This window comes from Dermacentor silvarum, chromosome 3, assembly GCF_013339745.2.
Source record: "Dermacentor silvarum isolate Dsil-2018 chromosome 3, BIME_Dsil_1.4, whole genome shotgun sequence".
Lineage (NCBI taxonomy): Eukaryota > Metazoa > Arthropoda > Arachnida > Ixodida > Ixodidae > Dermacentor > Dermacentor silvarum.
In genome coordinates, this window is record NC_051156.1 from 16,494,300 (window position 1) to 16,519,630 (window position 25,331).

General features: G+C 44.6%; 1 protein-coding gene across 1 annotated transcript in view; it reads left to right on the forward strand.

Annotated features, from left to right (window-relative positions):
• LOC119445348 (protein RCC2 homolog) overlaps positions 1-25,331 on the forward strand; it is a 39,708-nt gene that overhangs the window by 12,409 nt on the left and 1,968 nt on the right. The window contains exons 5-6 of the mRNA XM_037709658.2: positions 9,633-9,813; positions 14,915-15,093. Coding sequence (XP_037565586.1) covers positions 9,633-9,813; positions 14,915-15,093 — 360 coding nt within the window. The remainder of the gene's footprint in view (positions 1-9,632; positions 9,814-14,914; positions 15,094-25,331) is intronic.

Sequence of the window (25,331 nt, forward strand, 5' to 3'; positions counted from 1 at the left end):
GTGCATGAAGCAGCCTGATAATTTTAATAGGGTATAACCATCCCAGAAGTTTACACTCTCATACACTACCACAATGGAAAAATGTTGAATAAAAACATGCAAGCGTGTTATACACAATGCATGCACATTGTAAAAAAAAAAAAAAAAATCAGTAGCCAGGATGGCACAAATTTGAAAATCAGGCACACATCTGCGCAGAAAACAGCAGTATTTATTATACAGGGTGCACAAAGATTGAAAAATATGCAAATGTCACGTAGCTGGACAGTACCATAGTAATGTTGCCGTTTCTTGGAGATACTGAGATTATTCTTTACATTCTGCCTACTTACATAATTAATCTTAATTAATCAACTTCTCAAATATTATTAGATTAAAAGTGTCAATGAGAAAATTGTAGAGCAACATGAAAGACTCCCGATACAGCTTTCTATTGCTCAATACACGTATCGTAGAAGTGTATTGACAATTTTCTATCGTATCGTAGAAGTGCCTCTACAATTTTCTACAGAAAATTGTAGAGCAACATGAAAGACTCCCGATACAGCTTTCTATTGCTCAATACACGTATCGTAGAAGTGTTTTTCCGAGCAAGGAAGAAGCCCACGAATACACGCAAAGTGCCTCGAGCGGCCATTCGCATGGCAATTGCATGTATTCACGGGTTTCTTTCACGCTCGGAAAACACTTTTTTGCATCACGTATTGAGCAACTGAAAGCTGTATCAGGAGTTTTCCAAGTTGCTGCACAATTTTCTCGTTTACACTTTTTATCCAATTATAGCATTAGAAAAGTTGATTAATAAATTATGAAAATACTGATGTAATTAGGCGGAATGCAAAAAATAAAATCCGAGTATCTCCAAGCGGCGGCATTCAACATTACCTTGGTTTTGTCCAGCTACGTGACAGTTGTATATTTTTAAATCTTGGTGCATTATAGTTAAGCCACCCAGTATATCTCTTGTACTAGCAGCAAAATTTGCACAAACTGCTGTGGCACACAGGAGGTTCTCTCTTCCGCAGCGGCTTTCGAGGTTTATTTTACCGTGTGAGGTTGTTTGGGCAGTTCGGAAATAAGGTGGGAACCCTTTTATCGAGCTCCGGGTAATATGCCGTCGATATTGTATTCTCTGAAAAATGGTTGGTGCAGACATGGTCAGTATGCAGTAGAGTTGGTCTGCCCTCAGATTTGCACGGTGCCACTGCTCTATACGACCGCTGTCGGACGGCGCTTTGAATAAAGGCACACGCTCCAGACAAGTCTGGTATCCAGAGTTGCTGTTCGGAACGAAGTACTTTCTAGCCATTTCAAACACCCCTCAGAAGGGCGCTGCCACCTGTGTTGAGGGCCCGTGGCAACAATACCTAAGAACAAGCTCATGAAACGCACGCAAACAAAAAGCGTGCCTTCAAAACAGCGCGGCCGCACATGCAAGCAGGAAGACGAAGCAGTGGCAGCACACGCCTTGCCGCCGAGGCTGGGACCGCATTCCGCAGCGCCCTCTACGATGGCGCCGACCGAGCTGTAACCGAGCCAAACATAATCTGGACGTGAGCGGGCGGCGCTTTCGTGCTTTGTGGGGAGAGTGTGAGCACTTCTTGCTTATTCCTACACCGTGCGTGTAGTGCATCTCCCCTGCACTCCGATTTGTAAAAGGCACGGGGAGCATCGCGAGTTGGTACAGCACGCCACAAGATGGCGCCAGCCGCTCCGCATCGCCCGCATCGTGCTTCATGCGTCGAGAGAAGAGAGAGAAAATACAAAAAGCAAAGCGCCGCTCGCTTTTTCTATTCTCAGCGAGTGCGGAAATGTGCCGCGGAAGCAGCCTCGAAGGTGGTGCCGACAAAGCCCAATGCTGTGTCACTTGAGACAATGCTGCAAATTTCGCAAGTACGAGCTCGCGCAGGGGTACCGCGATCATGACGGCTGCATGCAGGGGCCATGCCAATCAACGGAAAAAGGCGGACTTTATGCACCTGGGCGAAACCCACATGATAGTGAAACCAACACAGTGGAAGCCGCTGACATCACTGAGCTGCTCTGGGAGCACGTCGCTACTGACGATGAAACAGGTGGTGCTTCGATGGAGGAGTTTCCGAGTGCAGTAAGTGCTGCCTTGTTCTGCGATGAGATATCCAACGGGGCGATCGTTGTTGCGGCAGACAGAAATGTTGTGCGACGGAGGCGACGACAGCAGTGGTAGTGATGATGAGATTGAAGATCGCCTGTCTCTGACACCGACCTTGATCGAGTTGCTTGTTGATTTCATGCAAGCTGAATTATTGCCGCCAATGTTCGGTGCAGCAGCTGGATGCGATACACACCACGGTTGTGAACCTGAAATTCCTACTAAAGCAAGTGCAGATTTCTATTTTAGCGCGACTAATGCTTGACAGGCTGTTTAGCGGTACAAATAAATATTTTATTTTTCACTGCCTTCTCCATGTATTTTAGCACGAGTGGCAAATTTGGTTTCGGAGCTATAGTTCTGTTAGGTATTTTTTATTTATTTTTACGGCAGGCAAGATATAGCAATGATCAGTTATGTTATAACGATCGGATTTTTCGTTCTTCTTGACATCGTTATAAGTGGACTGCACTGTATATGAATCAAAAAGACAAGTGTCCTTGTCCCCCCCCCCCGCCTTTCATTTTTCCTTTCTTTGTCTTGTTTCACGCTGTTTAACGAAATGGAACACCAACTAACCTGGTCTCATGTCCTTCTGTAATATATATCAGTACATAGTTTGTCGTATTCATTTAGTACCTATGTTAAGGCGCATTCTCCTCTTTTGGTTCCAAAGCACACGCGAGAGAAAGCAATCTGATAATGTAGTTGATGCCAAAAAAAGATACGTACCCGAATTTATTTCGAGATCGAGTCCGTTGTTATTATCCATGTCATAGACAGTAGTCCAAGTTCTAGCAGTAAGTTCAAGCCCATCCTGAGTGCACCAAGGTAGACTGTAGTAGAGGAGGACTGTTGAACGAGTCGACCGGTGCGCTGGTTACTTTCCATGCTCATTATCTGCTGTGTACAATTCATTAGCTTCACATGAGGCAACATGCGTCATGCCAGAAAAAATTTGTCACAGGCAGGTGCCAATGCACTTACCGTATCATTGCGTCTGAGGGCTGCACCCCTAAATATTTCACTAAAGAATACTTGTGTATGGGCCATACACGACCGAATACTCGTGACCCCTATTTCCCAAACACTGACCTCGTGAGCCACCACCGCACAGTGGTACCAATGCAGGACACAGGTGCATATTGGACTCCTCTTCAGTTGCAGTCGGTCCTTGGCAGGAAGCTTGTTCACTTGAAGGGCCTCAAAACCACTTACATTTTTTTACACATTTCAGACAAATGCGCACTTAGTGTAGAGAATTCCGTGGCCATCATCTTTGGTGACTGCAGCAGAGGCTCTCGGAACACCACAAATTAAAAAAACAATCCCATGCTCTTCTCCTGGCCTTTCCGGTGCCACGTCATAATGTCAACAGGGCATTCCAGGTGACGTTAGCAGGGTAAAAGCTGCCCATTGGTCAGTCGATGAGCGCTGTCTGTGCATTCCAAGAACGTAGGGGGGCTCGCCCGTTGTCCACCACCGAACATATCTTGAAGCTTCCATTCGGTGAGCTTCACACGGAGGGCGGATAAAGCGGGAGCCTTTCTTCTGGCATACTGACGTAACCTGTAGCTCTGGTGCACTGCATAGAGTTGGCGAGCAGGGAGGAGAGAGCCCGAGTGGAGCAAAGGAATGCGTTTATCACACGGCTGTAACTTTGCTATTACTGCACCATTTTAAGAAATTCTAGTGGCTTTATGTTCATTGTGGACTAGTACAAATCACCCACTGTGCAATTAATTTTCCAGCTCATCTGGTTTAGGGGCCCTGCAAGTCTCCCACAAAAGATTGTTGGACACCACTAATAGCAGCATTAAGATGTGGCGATTTCACGCACTTTGTGCAACAGACATGGCGTCAGTGAATGGCGCTATGATCATTGGTAGAAAATGTAATGCTCGATTTACGTTCTCACAATATTGCGGAAAATATGGCATTATGCTTTGCAACCAATTTAAGTAACATCGCCTGATTATCACACAGCGTGGGAACGACGCGCCAACATGCTGAGCACGTGCCAACAGCCGACTTGCTGAAGCTGCTGTAACCACAGCTTCTAAGATTGGACCGCCCGATCACGGAGGCTGTGGCAACACCATCGACAGGCTCCGTAACCATGGCCCGCCAACTTCCTTTACGTAACAGCGATGCTGTGCGCCTATTGGTGTCACTCTACGACGTCATCATGGGAGAGTGAATTGTGGCATCCAGAGCCACAAAAATTCGAGTTGAGGATTACTCTTTTTGCTTGTATTCTGAAGTTTCTGTGACCAATAACTTGCTACGCCAGTGCGTGGATGGCATGTAAAATTAGAAGACGAGCCAAAGTGTCTGCTTTAGCACTCTGCTATTTGGTTTTTCTTTTCTTTTTTTTAATCGTACTGGCGTAAAATATTGCTCAGTTATAAAAACAAGGGGGGGGGAATCAGCTTAAACTCATTTACTGTGACAGCAGCATTCTCCCTCAAATGAGAATACCATCCTTATTGCGTGCTTCCTTGTTCCTGAAGTACCATATTTACACGATTCTAACATGCCACCAAATTAATGCACACTGAATTTTCGCTGGCTTAAAGGGGCCCGAAACACTTTCGATTAGGGGTGTGCGAATACTGAATCGTAGATTTCAAATTGAATATTGAATCGAATCGCCAGAAAAAAAAGCCGAACATCAAATATCGGAAAACTTCTCACAGAATTTAATGCTTACAAATTATGGGCAAGAAAGTGTGGTTCTGTACTAGCTTGGCAGTCTCCTAGCATTGCATTACAAGACTGTTTCTAACTATAAGTAACTTAGGTATGTACATAGAAATCAAGTTATACAGTACAGTCTACTCGTTAAGGGCCCCTCACCACGCCACACACAGCAAATATTGGTTATTTGTTGGAAATTGTTACATGGGGCCCTCTAGGGAGCGTTCCACCCTAAGAATTTTTTCAAATTGGTTCATTAATAGCCGAGATAGAAATGCAGTAAAATTTCGGTGATACAAACTTCGCGGGGTCGCGTGAAATATTTGTATCACCCGAAATTTGTATCATCAAAACATGACAAAATAAAGAAAAAATGAATTTATTTTTACCAGAAAAGATTTCTAATAATGGAACCCCATTGATACCCTCCTCGCTGCTGCGTTTTACCAGCTGCTACGTTGCGTTTTCGCGGTCCCGACCTAAATCCCAATGAATTCCATGTATTAAGTTCCCTGTGATACATCGCCAATCTGTAATGTTCCTGCATCTTGCATTGTGTTTGAATGTGGAGGTCACGTAAATTTAGCGGTGCAGCCAGCTTGTACGTTGCAACAAGCGACCGGCACATTGCAGATACGACGCAGCCGCGCGGGTGCTGTATCTTGAAAGCGATCTGCGACGTACGCAAAGTCCGCGCCCGCGCGGACCTCATCGTCGAAACGATCGGCGATGTTGACAAAGTGCGCCTAGTGTCGGTAGCTTCGTATGCGCTGCACTGAAGCGAGAGACAGCGCAAAAGTCAATTCGCTCGCTGCTGCTGTGGGGCTTCCTCACGCCAGCGTTTCGATAGCGAATGTCCGTGCTCATCGAGCGAGATGTGTTAATGTTTAGCTGTGTGCGCGTGACATCGTGCTTGTTAATTTAGTTAGTAAGCGAATGTTTAAAGTTTATGCGGCCGGTACAACTACTCAGTAGCACACCCAGGGTCTCTGCCAGGGGGGGTTGGCAGTTTGCCTTAGTTTGCCAATACCATCTAAACAGCACTAATTACAATTTCTTCATGGGAAATTGTCAAAAAATGCACTTTGTGCAAGCGTGCAGACGATTGCGCGCGTGTCTTACATCTTAGTTGCAGTACTTAACGGCGCAAGGAAAGAAAAGCGGTTAAACAAAACGGGGGGTTAACTCAGCTTCGGGCCCCCCCTTCGGTGCACCACTGCAACTACTATCCTTAATTCGTACAACTGTCTACTAATTTTCTATCGCAATCGTTGCTTCATCTTTCAGGTGAAGCTGCAACTTTTTTTTTTTTTTTTTCGCGGTCCCTTGAAAAACGTATCAACGGAGTTCTACTAACCGTGTACGTTTTCTTCGTGCCCAAATCGTCCAACGATCGCCTTCTGAAAGGTGTATAAGTACGCGCACGTGATCTCACGAATATTTTCGCACGCCACTGAACATCTGAGCACGTCGAGTGCAGGGAGCATTTTGGCCGTCGGGGCTGCGCCGCGGTCGTCGTTGCTGCAGTGGTCCTCGTCTGTTTTCTCGCTAAGCATCGGCAAGGCTGTGATGTGGTCCTGTCCGCTCGACGTGGGGACCAATGAAAGTTGCGCAGCCGCGTGTCTGTGCCGGTGGCTGCCACTGTTGCTCACGTGTTCGTATGATCTGCAGCGGCGCGGCAACGCGTTCGGAACAGCCGCTTTTTTTTTTTTTTTTTTTTTTTTGTATTGCGAGCAATGTATTTCGGCCGGGGAATGTTACGAATTCGTATCGCACCGAAATTCGTACCAGCCGGGATCGTATGACCGGGGTTTTACTGTATTTCAGTGCCGCGAACCCGTGATTCCAGGAGGCAAGCTTCACTGCCAACATAGACACTCTCCATTTGCCCCGTCTAGCCTCCGCAAACGAAATTCCTCCCCTGCGTTCTCCCATACCGGAGCTGGAGGATCGCGTGATGAATACGTCATGGGGCCCTGCCTTTTTTTTTTTTTTTTTTTGTTCCCCCTCCCCCTCGCTTTCTTGCTGTACGGCGCACTTCCGCTGACAGCGTCGTGCACAAGCTGTTGCGTTTGTCTCGGTTTGCGCGCTCTTCACAAGCACACCTGACTAGTAGTATAAGTCAGTGCTACATGGACACCAAGGCAGACACAAGCGAATCGCAGAACATGATCGCACGCTGGAGCATGGTAGGAAATGAGTAAGTTTCGCTGTATGCGCGCATGACTTAACAACGTGGGAACAAGCAGACTAAACAGAAGTACATCTCTTGCTTCGGTGCGAAGTAAAACAAACACGTTTGTGTGCTTTATTATTTCTCTAAACTTTAATTTGTCTATTGAAGCAACAGATCACGCAAATAACATGTTGCCTCGAATAATTCTCGAAGTCACATTTCACTGTGAGCAACGTCGCAGCACAGACACGTGTACGTAGGCGCACTTGTGCATATACGTCAGCTCTCTGGCTGGGAGCGCAGCGTCTGCGAGGAGAACGGTGCAGGGCATTTGGATTGAAATTTCAGCTCTTTCCACAGTGCGTAGCAATGTAATACTTAGCAGACACGATCGTTAGTGCGCATTGTATGCGCTGCACTGGTCAGCTCAATATGGCCAGACCTGGTAAGGGCCCATTTAATACAGGGAACACAAAATTAGTATGCCAGCACTCAATACAGCTCAGTTCTAGTGTATGAAGGCCTGGAAAATATCGGTTCTTTTTTGTCAATGTAAGTTGTGTTGAACTGAATGAAGCATTTTTTTTTTTTTTTTCTCTGAAGCTAATCAATTAGTGCCCGGCCACGGCGGCTACATTTCGATGGGGGCGAAATGCGAAAACACCCGTGTGAGTACGAACTTTATTGAGGTCCTGAGGAGAAAGAATTAAAACGGGGCTGGAGGCCCCTATAATCATTCCGGTGGCTCCACCCAGGTCGGGGCCGGTAGACAGAGTCCTTCGGCGACGGCCCGGGCCCTCTGGACAGCCTTGAGCTGAGCGATGAGCTTTGTACTTCTGAGCGCTGAGTCCCAGGAGGACTGGTCAGGAAAGTCCGTGCCCGCGTTGGCAGGGCACAGCCAGAGCACGTGTTCGAAGTTGTTGTATTCATGGCCGCAGTGTGGGCATGCAGTAGGAAGGTCAGGATTGATCTTGCTTAGTGTTGTTGGTGTGATGTATGTCCTAGACTGCAACTGTCTGTAAGTGACGGCCTGTGCTTTTTTGAGGTTTTGGTGAGGAGGAGGAAAAATTCTTCGTGCTAACCTACGATTTGAAGTGATTTCGTGGTATGATACGAGCGGGTCTTTGTTGTCTAGATCACTCCAGGCTGGACCGTGTACTTAGATTTAGGTGCAGGTTAAAGAACCCCAGGTGGTCCGAATTTCTGGAGTTCCCCACTACGGCGTGCCTCATAATCAGATCGTGGTTTTGGCACGTAAAACTCCATAATTAATGTTTTTTATGAATTAGTGACATTCTGTTGTACTGAATACCAGTGAGGTTCTCAGTTTAATAGTGTACATGTGTCTTGCATCAATCTTTTATTTATTGAGCAGGAAGTGTTTCTTTTCCAGTTTTCATCATCATCACCAGCCTATTTTTATGTCCACTGCAGGACGAAGGCCTCTCCCTGTGATCTCCAATTACCCCTGTCTTGCGCTAGTTGATTCCAGCTTGCGCCTGCAAATTTCTTAACTTCATCACCCCACCTAGTTTTCGGCCGTCCTCGGCTGCGCTTCCAAGTTTTTCCAAGTTTTAACATGACTGAAATACACAGCCATTTAGTATAACGGCTTACTAGTCAAATTTTTTCGTTAGCAGAGAGATCAGCAGGCCATGAACGGTGAACAAGAGTGGCATAGAATCGAGTGGGAGGTATTGCTACGAAATTGCAACCCGTATCTCGACCATTGTCATGCTGTCTCTACAGATAGAGGAAAGTTAAGTTAATGCATGAACTGAATTCTCATTTGTGTTTGCTGGATCGGCTAAGCCTGGCTAGTGGCGGTTTCGAGGAGGCACTGGCGACGTATCAAATACTTGAAATGATAGTGCAGTGGTTAGCACGTCTGGCTCCCAAGTGCACATTGCCAAGTTAAATCTCATTTCTGTTGGGAGGCAGAGTTTTATTTTAAGCACATAAGCATGCTCGAGGGTGTGGGATAGAATTCCGGCTGCGGTGGCCACATTTTGATGGGGGGAAATGCGAAAGCATTTGTGTACCGTGCATTGGGTGCACGTAAAGAATCCTAGGTGGTCAAAATTAATCCTGAGTCTCTTGCTACAGCGTGCCTTATAATAAAATAGTGGTTTTGGCAAGTAAATTGCAGAATTTCTTTAAGAGCACCTATTTGGCTGTATACTCTGCACGTTTTGCCCACGTTTGTATGCAGCACCTGATCTGTTTCAACAGTTTAGGTTGTATTATGTTGCTACGTTTCATGCACTGTTAATTAGGTCTATGTGCCTTAAACAGACCTATGAGCTGATTATGCACTATGTAGTAATATTTTGTTATTTATTGTATGATTAAGCAGAACAGACATGCGCTCACTGGCACCACTGTGTGGGTCAAAGGGCCGTTCGATATTGCTATGTGTTCTATATTATATGAGTAGGTTTGCTGGGGTGTTAATTGTGTGCAATGCAAGCCATGGCATAATGACATGCACGATGAGAATGGTCGTCGAGAGTATAACGGAATGGGTGGACCATGCAAACCCAGTTTTGAGCTCCTGCATGTGACTGGCAGGAGCGGCTGTGGAGGAAGGGGTTTGTGAGCCTGCACTTGTCTCTGTGTGCGCAGATAGCCCTGGACGAGCGCAAGCGGTGCTTCTCGTGGGGTTTTGGCGGCTATGGGCGGCTGGGCCACAATGAGCCGAAAGACGAGATGGTGCCCCGCCTCATCAAGGCCTTCGAGGGACCCAACCGGGGCCTCTGCTCAGTCTATGCAGGTGGCACGTTCAGCATGGCTGTCAGCGAGCTCGGTGAGTCAGTGGCACCCACCAAGAGTGCCTAGGCAGGCCAGTGCATAAAAGTAAGGCTATGCTTCAAGTTAATTCATAATGGACCTACTCGGGGGCCCAGGTGCCAATGCTTACCATGTAAAGCTTGCTTCAGATTGCCTCCTGTGGTGCGAGGACTCTGCATGTCCAAGTTCCAGCAGCACAATCGACCTCCATGTTTGACTTCTCTCAAAACGTCTGGCGTTGAGGAAGTCAATTAGGCTGTCTCGAAACGTAAGCAAAAGCTCCCTAGACAAAGCCCTTCCAATTTTAAATGTAGCATTGGCCCCTGGGGCATCCAGGGTATGCGTAGAGTTCTCCTAGTGCACCATACGAAGGCTGTAGTGTACTCGCAGCAAAAAGGCCTCTCTATGCAGAGCAGCTTTAGTATTACAGTTTGTGGTCTCATGGTACGCCCAGGGCACGCATGCGCTGATCGCACACGCTGGATGACCACCACAGGTTCGATCACTCCGAGCCGCCAGTTTCAAACCTACAACCTCACGCTCGGAAGCCGAGTCTTTTACCCACTGTGCAAACACCCACGCTTGCAGGGGGTTAATATATCTGAACCATATTTATGTGTTGTACTGGCGGTACAAAACAAATATCAAAGCAGAACAGTTTCTACAAAGACTTTTTTTGAAAGATTTGGTGATGATGGAATAAAAGCCATCTCTAAGACCACATGTAGAGCCGACTTAAAGCATTGTAGACATAAGCAAAATTCTGGTTTTTGCCAAAACTTAATGCCAAACACACCACATCCCGATGCGTTTTGGTGGTCGCGGGTGCACCTTCTGTTGGGGCGTTCCTTCATGGATCGAAATGCCACCGATCTCGGAGGGCTCATGGGCTTCGTGTCGCGCAAGGCAGACAAATAAGCAGTCAATGATTTGATAATAAGGAGTGATGACGAGTTATATGGATCTCGTCACGGTTGATAATAGTAATAAGGTGTTAAAGAGCGATAATGGTTTATAATGGTCAGAGAAATTCTGATAAGGTTTGATAAGGGCCGGATCTAGTCCGATAAGGTTGTTAATGTTCAATAAGGGTTTATACTGGTCGGATGAAGTTTGACCATACCGGGCTGCGTGGAGATGATCAAGTGGCACAATGCTTCTGCATACTTAAACTCCCTTGGAGTTTATACATAATTCTTTCCCCTTGAAAATGCTTGAATTTCTGGTGTAGTACAGTTTAAGATTTATTATGTGACTTGCTTCATATGTTGGATCAACATGGACCCGGCAACTTTCCGTTTTAGAAGCAATGGTAGGTATAAAAATTTAAAGCCGGTGCAAAGAGACGCGTTACGCTTCATACCACAACTTCCATGAAACTGGAAAACCCCACAGTGGTTGAAAGGTGAGATACCGGCACTCTTTCTTTTTTTTACTCGTACTGTTGTCCTATCGGACGTTACAGCAAGGGTCAAAAGCACCACTTCTACAATTAGTACAGTACATGAATAAAGCAGCACATGAATAAGTGAACAGAAAACATAAGCGTACATAAGCAAAATATTCTGTACATATTCCAATTAATAATACAAGACTATAAATGCAATGTTAACAAATGAGCTCATGCACACCCAAAAAAAGCGATGAGCGCGTATATATGCGTGCATCTTTCAATGTAGTTTTAAGTTATTCTCAAATTGTTCTGCACTGGCGCTTTCTCATGTTAACACCACTAATTCATTGCATTCTTTAATGGTTTTTGAGAAAAAAGAAAATGCGTAAATGTTAACCCTCTATTGCACAGCGTGCCAAATTTGGCACATAGTAGTTATTCTTTTTTTTAGGCTATTGCAAGAAAGCCGGCAAAGAAAATTGTGCACCCAAAACAAGGCCCATAGCCTTCCTGATCTTGAATTAAAATTGTACTGCCATTATTAAAAGCTCTCCAAAGTAAAAACATTTGTTTTGAAAAAACGGCTTATGGGCTGGGTTTGAACATTTTTTTTTTTTTTAATTTATGCAACGACATTTAAAGATTATATTCTCATTTTAGGGATAAACAGCAAACAGGAATAAAAATATATATATATTTTTTTCCATGTATGAAACTGTGGTCTTGGACCGCAAGACGGTATTTGCCATATTTGGCACACTGTGCAAATCTCCGGATGGATGCAGCTAGTTGAGAGCATGGACTTGCGCACATTTTACGGGTTGAGAAAGCCTCGACAGAGGACGACTGGCACTGATATTCCCTCTGGAAGTGAAGATTCAGACCTTTCGGACTCGGATGATGATTATCGAATGGATGAGTAAGTAAAACAATTGCGTATAACATTTGCAAATCGTAGTAAAGCAGGGTCGACTTTGGCGCGCTTTTGTATTTGGCGCCAAAACGGGATCTGAGGCATGTTTTGTTGGCTGGAGGCGCGCTGTGTAGGATGTTCGAGCCAACCAAGTGGGACACTGGCCCGAATTTGACGACAATAGCAGCACTGCAAGCGTCCACTTCGCACAAAAAGATAATCTGTGCGCTGCAGTAAATGCAAAGTCAACCTGTGCTTGAATTCAGGAAGCAATTGTTTTGTTCTGTTTCACGAGGCAAGATAGCGCCTCCTTCAGTTGCCATTTTCACTTCACCTAATGCAGAAAAGGTTTCTGTGGATTTGCACAATGTGCCATATTTGGCACATACCGATATCTTTATCACCATGTGTCTAATAAACATAATTTTTTTTTCACAATGCTTACTTTTGATGAAAAATACAATTACACAGCAAAAAAAAATTTTACCACGTGGTATAATAATTCCTGCAGTAGAGGTTTACCATGTGCATCTGAGGTATTTGAAATGTACCATCTTTGCTTCTTCGTAGCGTTCTACCTTGTAGTGCTATCAAACACTGTTTACTATTGGTGTTAAATGTGTTTTTAGTGAGGGGGAAAAAAACTTTTAACTTGGCTATGTGCCTGTGTTCAGCAAGCGTAGCCAAGTTGAGCAAACTGAGCATTTCGGAGACAGAATCTGTGCGAGAATATCGTGCTAGAATAAACCTAGCCGCTTGACATTGAACTATTTCCAGTCTTTAAATTAACCCTTTTAAAAGTTGCGGCAGCTACCAAAAAAAAAAAAAAAACACCATCGCTGCCTTCTTTTCACCTTGTGCGTGATTCTTATCATTGCGAGCATCAATCAGCGCGCGGTATTCCTCCTTGCCCGTGCAGCTGTGTACAGTGCACCGCCGTGAGTCCGCGGGCGCGGCGGAGCTGCTGGAAATTTGTACATTTTTGTTTGCAAGGAGTCACTGGCTTGTGAAAAAACACTATTTTGAGCAATTCTACTGCGCTGATGAGGATAAAAGTTTATTGGCACATTCTCAGATAGTAAAGGAACCTGAAACTGCTATAATCTGGATATTTGTTTTTTGGCCAAAAACGCAATTGCCCCCCCCCTCTTGTAATTCATGCTCGCGAGTGAAAATCGAGAAGTTCTGCAAGCTGAGAGCGACTTGTCTCCCTGGTCCACTCTCGTTGTCAACGAATGACAATATTGGCCATTTAAATGCCATATTGTAGCAGACATGTGGGGCATGGTGCAGTTTCGATACAGGCTGGTTTGCTACTGCACTATGTTGGAAAATATAAGCGTGTGTGAAGCAGTTTGACAGTGGCGAGCTGTGCAGTCGCGACAGGCTGCGTTTATTTGCATCTGTGCTGATTGCTACCTAAGCTAATGTGTAGGTGGAACGCGACAGGGATGAGGGCAGAACTGGGTGTGTGACCACAAAGCTGCAGTGGTGGAAACGGATGGGGCACTCGGGGCAGGAGGATAGTAACCAATTTCATTCTTGAGAAATGGCAGGTGGTCTCTACAAGTAACCGTTGCGGAGCTGTTAGCAGGGATGTGCGTCAATAGCTGGGGCTGGCATTCTTGGACGTGGTGCAAAGTTGCAAGAGGTTGTGGTGGTGGAGGGGTCATAAGATGTTAGTGCGCCCGAGAGAGGAAGCTACCTTCACACATTGCATGCTGAGTGGTTGTCGGATGGAGGGGCACTGGCGAAGTTCGCCAGGCAGCCGATCTTTCAGGGGTTGAAATGTGTGGCATTGCTAAATGACATGCCAAGGAGTTGCTTGGCCATTGTTGTTCTAGGGGCAGCACACTAGTAGGCACACATACAAACACTGAGACAGTGGTCCTGATAAGGAACTGTCCTCAGCAATTCTTCCTTGTCCTCTTCCATTGTCGGAGGGTCAGGAGCCTCGCACAACTAGAGCACTTCCTCCGTGTATGTTGTGCAGGTTTCACCAAAAATATTAGTTCACTGCATTAGCATTTCCTCTGCTTATCTCTTAGCGACTAAATCCCTAAAGCACTTTTTGATTTCACCCACAGACCACATTGGCAAACTCTTTTCGTGGCTTTCATACCACAAGGCCCTTAAGGAAGAATGCAACGTGGGCTGCGGCATGCTTGAAACAGCTTGCTCATTGATATAATCCGTAGGCATCTTTTCGGGGTTTTATTTCATGGCTCTGTGTAGGGCTGCCATGGGCAGTGGATAAAGGTTGTCATCTCTGATGGGAAAATTCAACAGCTTAGCAAAGCTTCCTTTGTCCAACACGGCAATTTTCAATGTTTTACCTTTCACTTGCTTCTCCAGAAAGTGCACACGTATAGAACTGTTGACTGAGGTCACCGCAGCAGTGCCACAAGTGCATAAAGTAAGACACACGTGGGAAGTGTTAGCTGCGTGCACACCCAGAAGGTTGTTGGGAAACAAATGTCCATGCACTGTAATCATAAAGGCATGCTGATATTGACGTACTCCTTGGAGAAAATGTGTATGGACCAGGGATTCCAGGATAAAGCTGATTTTCTTCCCTGCCTGTAAATGTAACTTGAAATTCAGGACTGCGGTTGAAACTTGCTATTGCAGACTTTTCAGTGCACTCGTTAGTTTCTGAATGTGCATCTTCATTACAAACCAACCGAGCTTTGTGGTCTGTATACTTTTGTTCACGGTTGTACCTGGCACGGTAGCTTTCATTGTTATATGTATGGAATAGCCTGCAACAGGCCCCCACACTGCTAGTTGTGATGGTTGTTGGCCTTGCAGGGGTGCTCTATTTCTGGGGCATGAACAACCATGGTGGCGAGGCGACCATGTACCCCAAGCCCATCCAGGACCTGACGGGCTGGCACGTCCGGGGCATAGGCTGTTCCAACAAGAGCATCGTGGTGCTGGCTGATGAGAGCGTCATCTCGTGGGGGCCACACCCCACCTACGGCGAGTTGGTACGTCTGGTCCCATATGCAGTGCTGTCACCTGATGTCAGCAGTATACGGTATAAGCTCTTACATCATTGAAGACCTCACAAGTCAGAGTAGGCATTTAACCCTTTGAGGTGCTGTGTACACAATTGTGTACGACAAGATTAGTGCATCAACAGCAAAATCATTGGTGAAAAGTAATGGTATTTAAAATGTGTCGAGTACATCTTGAAACACTTCTGATTAGAATTGCGCTGCAAATTTTAATAACTTGTGCAAGATGTTCTAGTAAAATGAGTGGGAAGGTAGACGGCTGGGTGTTCATGTTCGATGTATGTCTGTATGTGGCGGGTTCACTTTGTCGGGATATGGTGGGGATGCCAACGGCCCTCTGCCTCGACATACTGAGCCCCGCGGTTGGCGCATGCCTGCGCATCAACCGCGGTCCGGTACAAGCTCAAGGAAACAATAGACGACAACCACGTGTACACTCGGAAAGCATTTATTACGACTGCAACTAACACTTCGAGCAGGCCAGCTAGCTGTAGTTTCGCTGAGGGTTCCCTCGAAGAGAATAATACACTAGGTAAAGAAGGGCTTCCGACATACCAACTGGGGAATACGGACGGCCGCGGCGTTTGCCGCGTCAAGAACGCGGTTGACTAACCACGCGCGGGAATACGGGAGCGACGGCGGAGACTTCCGCCGTCGCCGCTTGCTAGAGACCAAAGAGACCCGGGCGATATCAGCGAGATCTCACGTGACCCACCCGGTGGCGCTGATAGCGCTTGCGATTCCCGCGCGCCGCCCGCGGAACATGGAGGTAAAAAATGCTAGGAGGGAGCGTCACGTGATTCCGCTAGCCTCGGCAAGCCAACCTCCTCTGAAGCCACCCCTCCCTCAGGGGCCCCGTGCGCGGTGCCTTATGGGGTGGAAAAGGCCCACAAGGTTGCCGGAACATTCGTGATTGTTTGGTACGTGGTAACTTTTAGTGGCGCTTGTCGTCACTGGCTTGGAGGCCCGTATGCGGGTGGTGGTTTTCTGCTACTGCGCGCGTCGTTGGGGTGGAAAAGGCCCACAAGGTTGCCGGAACATTCGTGATTGTTTGGTACGTGGTAACTTTTAGTGGCGCTTGTCGTCACTGGCTTGGAGGCCCGTATGCGGGTGGTGGTTTTCTGCTACTGCGCGCGTCGTTCTTCGCTTCAAATGCGATGCCTTGAAACGTGGAGTAAGACTGGGGCGTCTGACTCATGAAGACAGAAAATTTTCGAAGCGTCACTTGCGCTTACCACCGCGATTAGTGGAGTTGCCAGCGCTCGCGGCTCGAAACCCGTCCAGACGCCCGAGTGTGGTCTATTTTTCCTACGTACTCAAGTTTCGTCAAATCAGCCGTTGTGCACCTTAAGCTGTGGTGCGTATTATCTTGCTAATTTTTCGTCCCACTGTCTTGCACCTAGAAAGAAACGAGATGTCTTGATGACTTTTTTTTTTTTTTTGTCGCATTTTCGCTTAATAAAAGGCTGGTGTACGTGTGTGTTTTATTTTGAGAGAAATAATTTTTGTCACGCTGTCTTACACCTAGGAAGAAACGAGATGTTTTGAAGGACACTTTTTTGTCGCATTTTCGCTTAATAAAAGGCTCTCGTGGGCGTGTTTCATTTTGAGAGAAATAAATAGCATTAGCCTGCATTCTAAACGCCGAAGTAATCGCCGTTTATTCAGATTTACGTGTACTATTTTGCAAGATTCTGTGGTGCAACGACGCTGCTGAGACGCGCCTCGGGGATCAATTTTCGTTATATAATAAAGCAAATGGACGGGATTTGTGCATTATCTAGAGTTTATTCAGCTGTTTCCGAATGCGAGTATAGCCCCACAGCATAATTATGTCCTAGAATCAAACACTGCCAGGGGGACCCTTCTTCCTCTGCTAGTGTGAAACGGCATGAAAACTGAATACATAGCGGCAAGGGAAAAATGGCAGCATTCATTTGCACTTGTGGATTCATTGTGTTGCTGGTGTACTTGTACTATGGAAAGCACATTTTTATGACAACAGTAATTGTTTCATTCTTTATTCAGTGTTTATTGTACCTATAGAAGCCAGAAGATTTCACACAAATACAGAAGGAAGCCACATTTATAATTTAAATGAAGTACATTGCAAAGATAATACACGAAGGAAAATTATAAACAGCAAGTAGGAAAACTTATTGTGCCACTGCTCTTCGGTATCAGTATTATGCCACAGGGCATTTGTATAATAATGTTATACAAAGTAAACTATCACACGTAGTATTGATACCTTTAATAAAACTGGTCAATGGGATCAGCTGTCCTTGAATGTAGCTGCAGTTTTGCTTAATACAGGGCTATAATTGTATAATATTTATATCTGCGCTGTCCTCACAAATATCGAAAGGCTTCGGTGATTGTGCTTGTCAGAAAAGTAAGCAATACATATGCAGAAATCTAAAAAAAAAAAGAGTGGTAGTTCACAAAGTCAAAGTTGAAAGAATTGATGTGAGGTCAGACCCACAAACTAAGTATGTCAACATTAAAATACAATGCATTTTGGTTCAAGTAAAATGTACAGCAAAGCTTATGCTGTATCACATACCTACAAAAAAATTAGCGCCGTCGAAGCTGAGCCAACACACCGCAATATTAAGAGGCGACGGCTCTATTACGTTGTGAACCTCAAATGAATGAATATTTCACGGTATTTAAAACACTCATTGAGTGGTATACACCAAATGTTTGTGGTTACAGTGAATCTGGCATCATAAAAGGCTATTGTAAAGCAAATGACCAGAGTGAGCACATTAAATTATTTAAAAAATAGTAAAACCAACGGTATTCCAGGTGACAGTGGCAAATTTCCACAAAGGTCAGGTAAAAGACATACAGGATAAACATTTAAAAAAAAAACATTGTCATCCTCAAGAGTATACTTAGCTTACACATAATCCATTGAGAGCATTCACAGCATGTCCATGTCATCACACAATTTACTCTAGTGAAAGGTAGGCCAGCTAACCTACCGTCATTGTCCACACTGTTTAGCTTGGGCTGAACAGAACAATTGTTTAAGCATAATTTGCATACAGGTGATTCAAACTACAGCATTCAGCAAGACAACAAACATGTACTTGCAGAATTTACAATAAGGTATCACATTTTCCCTCTATAAAAGTTTGACATCTGCATACAACGCTCTTGAACAATATATGCACTTTACAAAGTCACTCAAAAAACAAATAAATGCCTTAACATAAAACCTGGTGGGACAGCTGAAGTTGATGGATAAAGGAATTAATTGTGTGGGCCATCATGAACATAATTCACCCACGAGAAAACTTGTGCAGCAATTCTTCCAGTACTGCGAGCCGCAGGCACCCAAGCTCAGACACATTGCCTGGGTCAGCAGAGTAACCATGATCCTGTAAAATTGCTTCTGTGAGTGGTTCACTGGCTGCAGGGCTTCTCTGAGGAGCAGTGAGGTTAATTACATCGATGGAGTATGGTTTTTTCAGAGGAGCGTACAAAGAGAATTTCGATGTGTTCCAATAGAAAGCAATTTCCGCCATCAATGTCCTTGACCTCATTACAAACTATCAGACGATTCAATGCTGCTGCAAACTGCTTTGCTGTTGGGTTGTCATTGCAGCCCCCAAATGATTTTATTGCAGCAAAAAAGTAACTCAAGGTGGTCCTGACTGAGCTTGGAAGTCAGAAGATATGCCAATAGGTCATTTTCTGTAACCAAGTGGTTGTATGGACGGTTGTCTAAGCACACCACAAAGCAAATGAAGCCTGTCTTTTGGTTGGTCCCTGTGATTAGTTTACCAGCTGCAGACTCCCTAAGCGAGCAAAAGTAGGCCATAAGTTCTTTGACATATGCAGTGACAGGAGCCACATTTTCAGGACACAGCGGTCCTTTCTATTCTTCTTGCCTTGGATGTCTTGAATTATAATGTCAAATGCATTGTTGACATGTCTGATAAACTCTTCTGTTGGCAAGGAATTTGAAAATTTTGAATTTTTTTGAGCTCTGCAGTCACCAAGAGCATCTGCTACCGATTGACTAAATGTTTGAGCCAACAATGAGACTTTCATGGGCTGGCTTTTCCAGGTAATATGTGCTTGTCTAAGTTTGTTTGCCAAATGTAGGCCCTCTGTGTACTGGATTTCATGCAGCTCATCAATGTGTTTCAACAATATAAACTGTTTGTTCGTATCACAATAGCCTTTTTATCAACCAGGGTGTGCCGCAGTAGCTTCAACATGTGACAGGGATCCAACATGGCAAAGAGAAGCTTTTTTTTGTCACTGGATGCGGAAAAGAAGCATCCAGCTCAGTCAGGTCCATCTTGCAGCCAAGGCTGTGCAGCGATGACAAATTCGCTGCAGCGCCATCGCAGGTCAAACTCACAATGTGTGCACCTTTTTCGTGAGTGAAGCTAGCAGCACCAAATTGCGCCTCTGCTCACCACCAAGGCCATGCACTAGAAAGTAGCCAATCGGCAGCTTCCATCTGCCATTGATTGCAACGAGCATTAACACAAATGCATCTTAGGCAACTGGAAAGCTGTCATCATTGACATCAATGCCCATGTCAACATATCCATGGAAGCTTTTCCCATCCCACACTACTTCTTTGAATGGCCATCTCATCCACAACCACATTGCATAATGTGGAGAGCCGTGCTTTACCTTGATAGCCAATGCAGTCATTGCCTCTTTTGAAAAGTCAGCAGCCCTATCAATGGGTTGATATCATTTACAGTGTCTTTGGATGCGGGAGGCATGTGTTGAAAACAGCTCGTACATATCTGTATGCTCTAGGGGAATAAAAATGCAAAGTCAGTGCAAATGGCCTGAGCTCTGGCGAGTAAGCGGGTGACATTGCTGGCACCAGATTTATGTGGCAGTTGACGCATGAGCAAGTCTTTTTTTGCCCCACCAAGACTCTGCAATATGGCGACATCCTCATTTCCTAGAATGCGATTGTCAGATAAATCTTCTATGACATTTTCGAGATGAGCAACCTTTTGAAAAAGCTGTTGATGGGATTGTCGTAGAGTCTTCATCTTCTTCTTGGTCGCAGTTTGTAATTGTGTAACGCCATACTTCATGCCTCAAAAAGGCCTTTTCAGGTGCGTCTTCTGCTGGCTGTGGCTGCAAAATATCACGCGCTGTAACAGGTGCATGAGCGACCAACATGACACAAAGCACGTACGCAGAACAAATGAATTGTTGTGGCATACACTCTTGTGCAAGCTATGAAGAATATAATGCTTAATTTTAGGTCATTACATTGCTCACGACGGTTTCCGTTTACACTTTTGTGAACTTAAAAACTGTGGGGGCATAAAACTGCCATCCACACGAGCTTGCTAGTGCCACTTAATTTTGTTTGTTTATTTATTTGCTAAATACTGCAGGCCCATCTGGGCCCAGGCAGGAAAGGTAGAAGTACAAAACAACTAACACAGAAGAGGCCAATGTAGCATAGTTCAATGAGAGATGTTTTAAAGAAGCCTTTTAGTTTAAGTGGGCAAAATATACTGAGCTCATATATCACGGCTGATTGTGACCGATCGAACATATAAAGAGCATAGAAAATTGTGAAAAACCTGTTGGTCGTCTAGTTATTGTGTCATTTGAATGGAAAAGAAAAATTGAAAAAGGATTATTGGCCGATAATTGGTGTTTAATGCAAACGCTGAGGAAACTCGTACTGCTGCGAACAAATATGAATGTTTCAGTATTTAATTAGATGGTTGCCATGATCATAAATGTTAGTGTCCAAGTGCAGTTCACTGAGTGACATTCATTATGCTTGAGCTATTAAACAGTTGCCACGAAAATATATGCCACTTCACTTGCAGTTACCTAAGGAAACAAGTATGTAAGAATTGTAGTGGTCGAGTATTATCCTCACCATAGTATGCCTTGCTGTTCGAGGTGTCGCTGGGTTGTGTGTAGGCAGTGCTGCAGAAGCTTCACCCTTGAGCGTCCTGGAGGGCCTTGGCCTGGGAGACTGGACAAAATACACCAAGTGCAATGAGGAGGGACTGCTTACTGCAACATAACTTGAAATTGCTGACCGTGCAAACGAAACACCAGATGCACAGTTGAAGCTAAAACCTGGGACTAATAGCGACACCATTGGCTTCATTTAAAATTTAAGCACAATAATGACCAGCAAGCAGGACATTGTTAGGGAGATCAGTGGCTGTGGCTATATACTGTATTTTTTATCTACTGTCCCAAAAAATGTTGATAAAGCTTACCAGCACAGTTTGCATGCTATAAATTTTATTACTGTTGTAAATGTTGGAGCCTAGCAAGGGTGTTAATTATGTGTGTAATGAGAGGACATGGCTGAAGTATAATTCAGAGAAGGAGTGTGTTTTCCTTATTCCAACTTTACTGAAAAAAAAAGTGGTTTTTCATCTTACATAACACTGCTTTGCAGCAGTTTGTTTTATTTTCCTTATCTTGTACTTATCCTAGATTGACTAAAATGAGATTATGATGTAGCATATAGGGCTTTCATTCATTAGCACTTGCTTTTGCCAGTGTTAACAATGAAATTTGAATGCAGTATGCTTGTCACCTGTGTCAAAAAAGGGCCAATGATAGGTTGAACAGTTCTATCTTTCTCTTCATTCTGAGCATTACTAATAGATCTTTTAAATCTGTCAAAAACATCTTACAAAAAGCTGTATGACAGTCTCATATTCATTTTTGAAACTTAAATAATTACTTTAAAGGTGAAATCCAAAATATATATTAAAGGGAAACACCAGATTTTTGCAAAGCAGATCAGAACATGAATCAACCAAGGCACACATGTGAGAAAATGTCTTAAGCAAGTTCTGTGATCATTACGACAATCAAACATGCCAGGACATGTTGGATTTCGGAAGGCTCATCAGCGATGTCTGAATCAGTCAAGGACGCGCTAGCAGATGTAGCAGTACCCTCTGCTAGCACATCAATCAGACTAGCCCTCAGAGATGTCCATATCCATAGTGGCTTGAGAGAGACCTGCCTGAATATAAGAAAAGCATATTTCACTTCAGGAATGGTGGGGGACATCTACCACAGTCATGAAAAAGGTATGATCAAACTGGAAACATGCATTATGGCTGCATACAGCTGTGCACCAACTTACTGGCTCAACTTGATGCTGTTATGTTCCCGTGGATGTAGCTGCTTCACTTTAAGGTTGACTCATTGCTGTCGCATCGTCCTTTGCAAGCGTCTGCAGTTAAAGAATAACCCACCAGATATTTTTAAGGTCCAACAATAACATTTGCTGTGGAATTGCATTTACACAACCTTTGCAGAGTCATGCAAAAGACCTCACATGATCTGTGCATGCTTTCTCTACACACCGCATCCCCTTGTGTAGAAAACTATCTTTGATCTAAGTGTGCTTGTAAAATACACATACAGCTAATTGAATCTCGGGGGAAATGGAGCTGTAGTAACTTTGCAGTGCATGTTTCACACAAAAATATCAAAGATATAGCTGTAACACATACATAATGTAATGTAATGCCCCCTCTGTAATGCCTCTAGGCCTTCAGGGTACTACTAATAAATGAATGAAAATGATGTTCACTCCTGTAATTTAAAGTAAAACTGTGTTATTTCATCTCAACTGTTATTTACCTGTTGTTTAAAATATGTCAACCAACATCATATCTTCTGAAAAAAAAAAGAAAATGATATTTAGCCTCAACATGGGGAGTGATTGAACTTTGCAACATGATGTTTGAACTTTGCACTCACGTACAAGCCGAGTTACTACGAGCAGAATATTCTCTACAAAATTGTTGTTCTTGGCAACTATTGCAAAACTTGGTATGTTATGTGAAGACTAATCGTTCATGGTTTCTTGAATTAATTAGTTTTATTGCAATTTTGATTGTTTTCAGCCACAAGAAATACATACAAATTCAGTCAATAATAATTTTTATAGCAGGAAATGTAATTCTTCGACAATAAATAGTTTCACATCGTACCTTTTTAGGAGTGTACGCTAGCTGTAAAAGTAATTTAAAGAGAAATAAATGTTTAACACTTAGTGGGAATTATGACAAAGTTGGAAAAAAAATGGCTTGAATAGTATTGCACCACTATTTCGTCAGTTATAATTCACACGAGCACGTAGTCACTAACGATCGCGAATATTGCAGTTCCATTTTCATAAATAAAAGAAACGTTCATTGTGCTTACCTATGGAAGGACAGGCCATCGCGCCGATTTTCTGTTCGATTAGAGCATCCTGGCACAAAACACTTCATCACGCAGGTGCGCCTACTGCTTACGGGAGTTCTCGCCGGTCTGCTAAGAGGCCGAAGACTTTGAGCAGATCTCGAACAACAGTGTCGACTGCGCTACGGGCCGGCACGGCCCTAAATATGTTCGGAGTCTCCGGCTCGCCAGTCCATCCTTGGGCACAAGACGGGACGCATTTTTTCCCGCACGGACAGTCGCTTCGGACCCTGTACGCTCGCTTAATCGCGTGCACATTTTGCGGGGGCGAAAGGCATCATTGTTTTCCTGAAGACGTCGTCAAACGCAACGAATCGTCGTCGGAAGGGCGGCTTGGTTGCCTTCACACGTTTGCAGGGCGAAAGGTTCCCTCGTTTCCCTGAAATCACACCGAAACGCAACCAGTCGTCCTTGAGGTGGTCCTCCCGGGTTGTTCGGCGCAATGCCGGTTAACCGACGCCTTCGTTCGCAACAGCCTTGGCGCCTGTCTGCTAATTAGGTGGCGAGACTCAACTGCTTCACACACTCGAATTCCTTCATTAACCTCGGCGCGCGTTTGCCACGCCGAGTATGTGCGCATATTCCGAAACCCCCGCAGCAGACGAAATCGAAGCCACCCAAGCGAGCCGAGTAAAATCTACCGCTTGCCTATCACGTGAGGGCCTATTTCCCATCATCCCATTCCTCTATATTTTTTTTGACTAGGCTTCAAGATTGTCACGTGACGCTCCCTCCTAGTGTTTTTCCTTCCTCCATGCCGCGAAAGGAAAGTTTCCCCTCTCCCAACTCTCCCTGTCACGCATGCGCTTGACGCGACGTTCGCTGCCCGTGCGGCGGTTATGGGACCCGAGGATTCCCACAACTTCTTTCATGGTTTTCACAATGTTTTCACCAGGTATTATATTCGAGTGGCTGGGCACCTGCTAGACAAGAAATAGTTGATATTCTCTTAAGTGATGTTCTTGCAGGGAGTTTTCGCATAGAGTCCATGCAAAGCGAAACTTGACAAAACCCGCCAATGAATTGAAAATCCCTAAACTCTTCTGCAGCTGTGCACTTTTTACGATTCTGAAGATCATAATTGGTGCCTGAAAGGGTTAAGACCTCGGATATTTTTAAAACAGGTCAAGTGGCAGAAGCAATACCCTCGTTGCACCCACCTCGTTGAGATGCCATTTGAAAAGCATTTCATTTATTTCAGCAATGACTAATAATGCAGGCATTTTGTCTACATGTACCCAGCGCATGTCCCAAAACATTTAGGAAAATACCAACGTTAACACAGCTGATTTGGGAAAATTGAGTAGGCAGTCGCACAGAATGGTAATGACGCAATGAAGTGTAGCATGCGACATAGTGACGTCAGGTTGTAGAAAATCGGGAGAATTGCTTCAAATTACCGGTACTTTATTATTTGCAGAGTACGGCGATACACACAGAGACATTGCATCGTGAAAGCAATATTATGTAACCTTGTTTTTTAAAAAAAAGAAAAAACAGATGTCATTGATACAGATGTCGAGTTTGTACTTTGCCGATACATGGGCATGAACACTGTGCAAATCCACACCAAGGCGTTAACTCGTTTAATGAGCACTACCCAAGACACGGCAACGGAGCCTTGGAGCAGTGCCAGGAGTACGAAGAAATCAAACCACAGAACACCGAAGCGAACAAACTCCCAGAGAAGTCGTCAAAAACATTTTTTGCTAATGACAAAGTGAACAGTTGATCGTGCAAATAGATGAAGCTATGCATGACACAAAAAAAGGACAAACAAGGCGAGCAGTTACTGCTTGTGAGCAGCTTTTGTTTGTGCCCCACCGGCTTGTCTAAGCAATAAAGATGTGTGAAACGGCCCAGGAGTATGCCGAACTAATGTTGATCAAATTGTACCAAAGGAATCGTCCTTTTCCAGCGGTTACCTGGCATCTTCATAAGTGTTTGTGTGTGTGTGCATTCAGTTT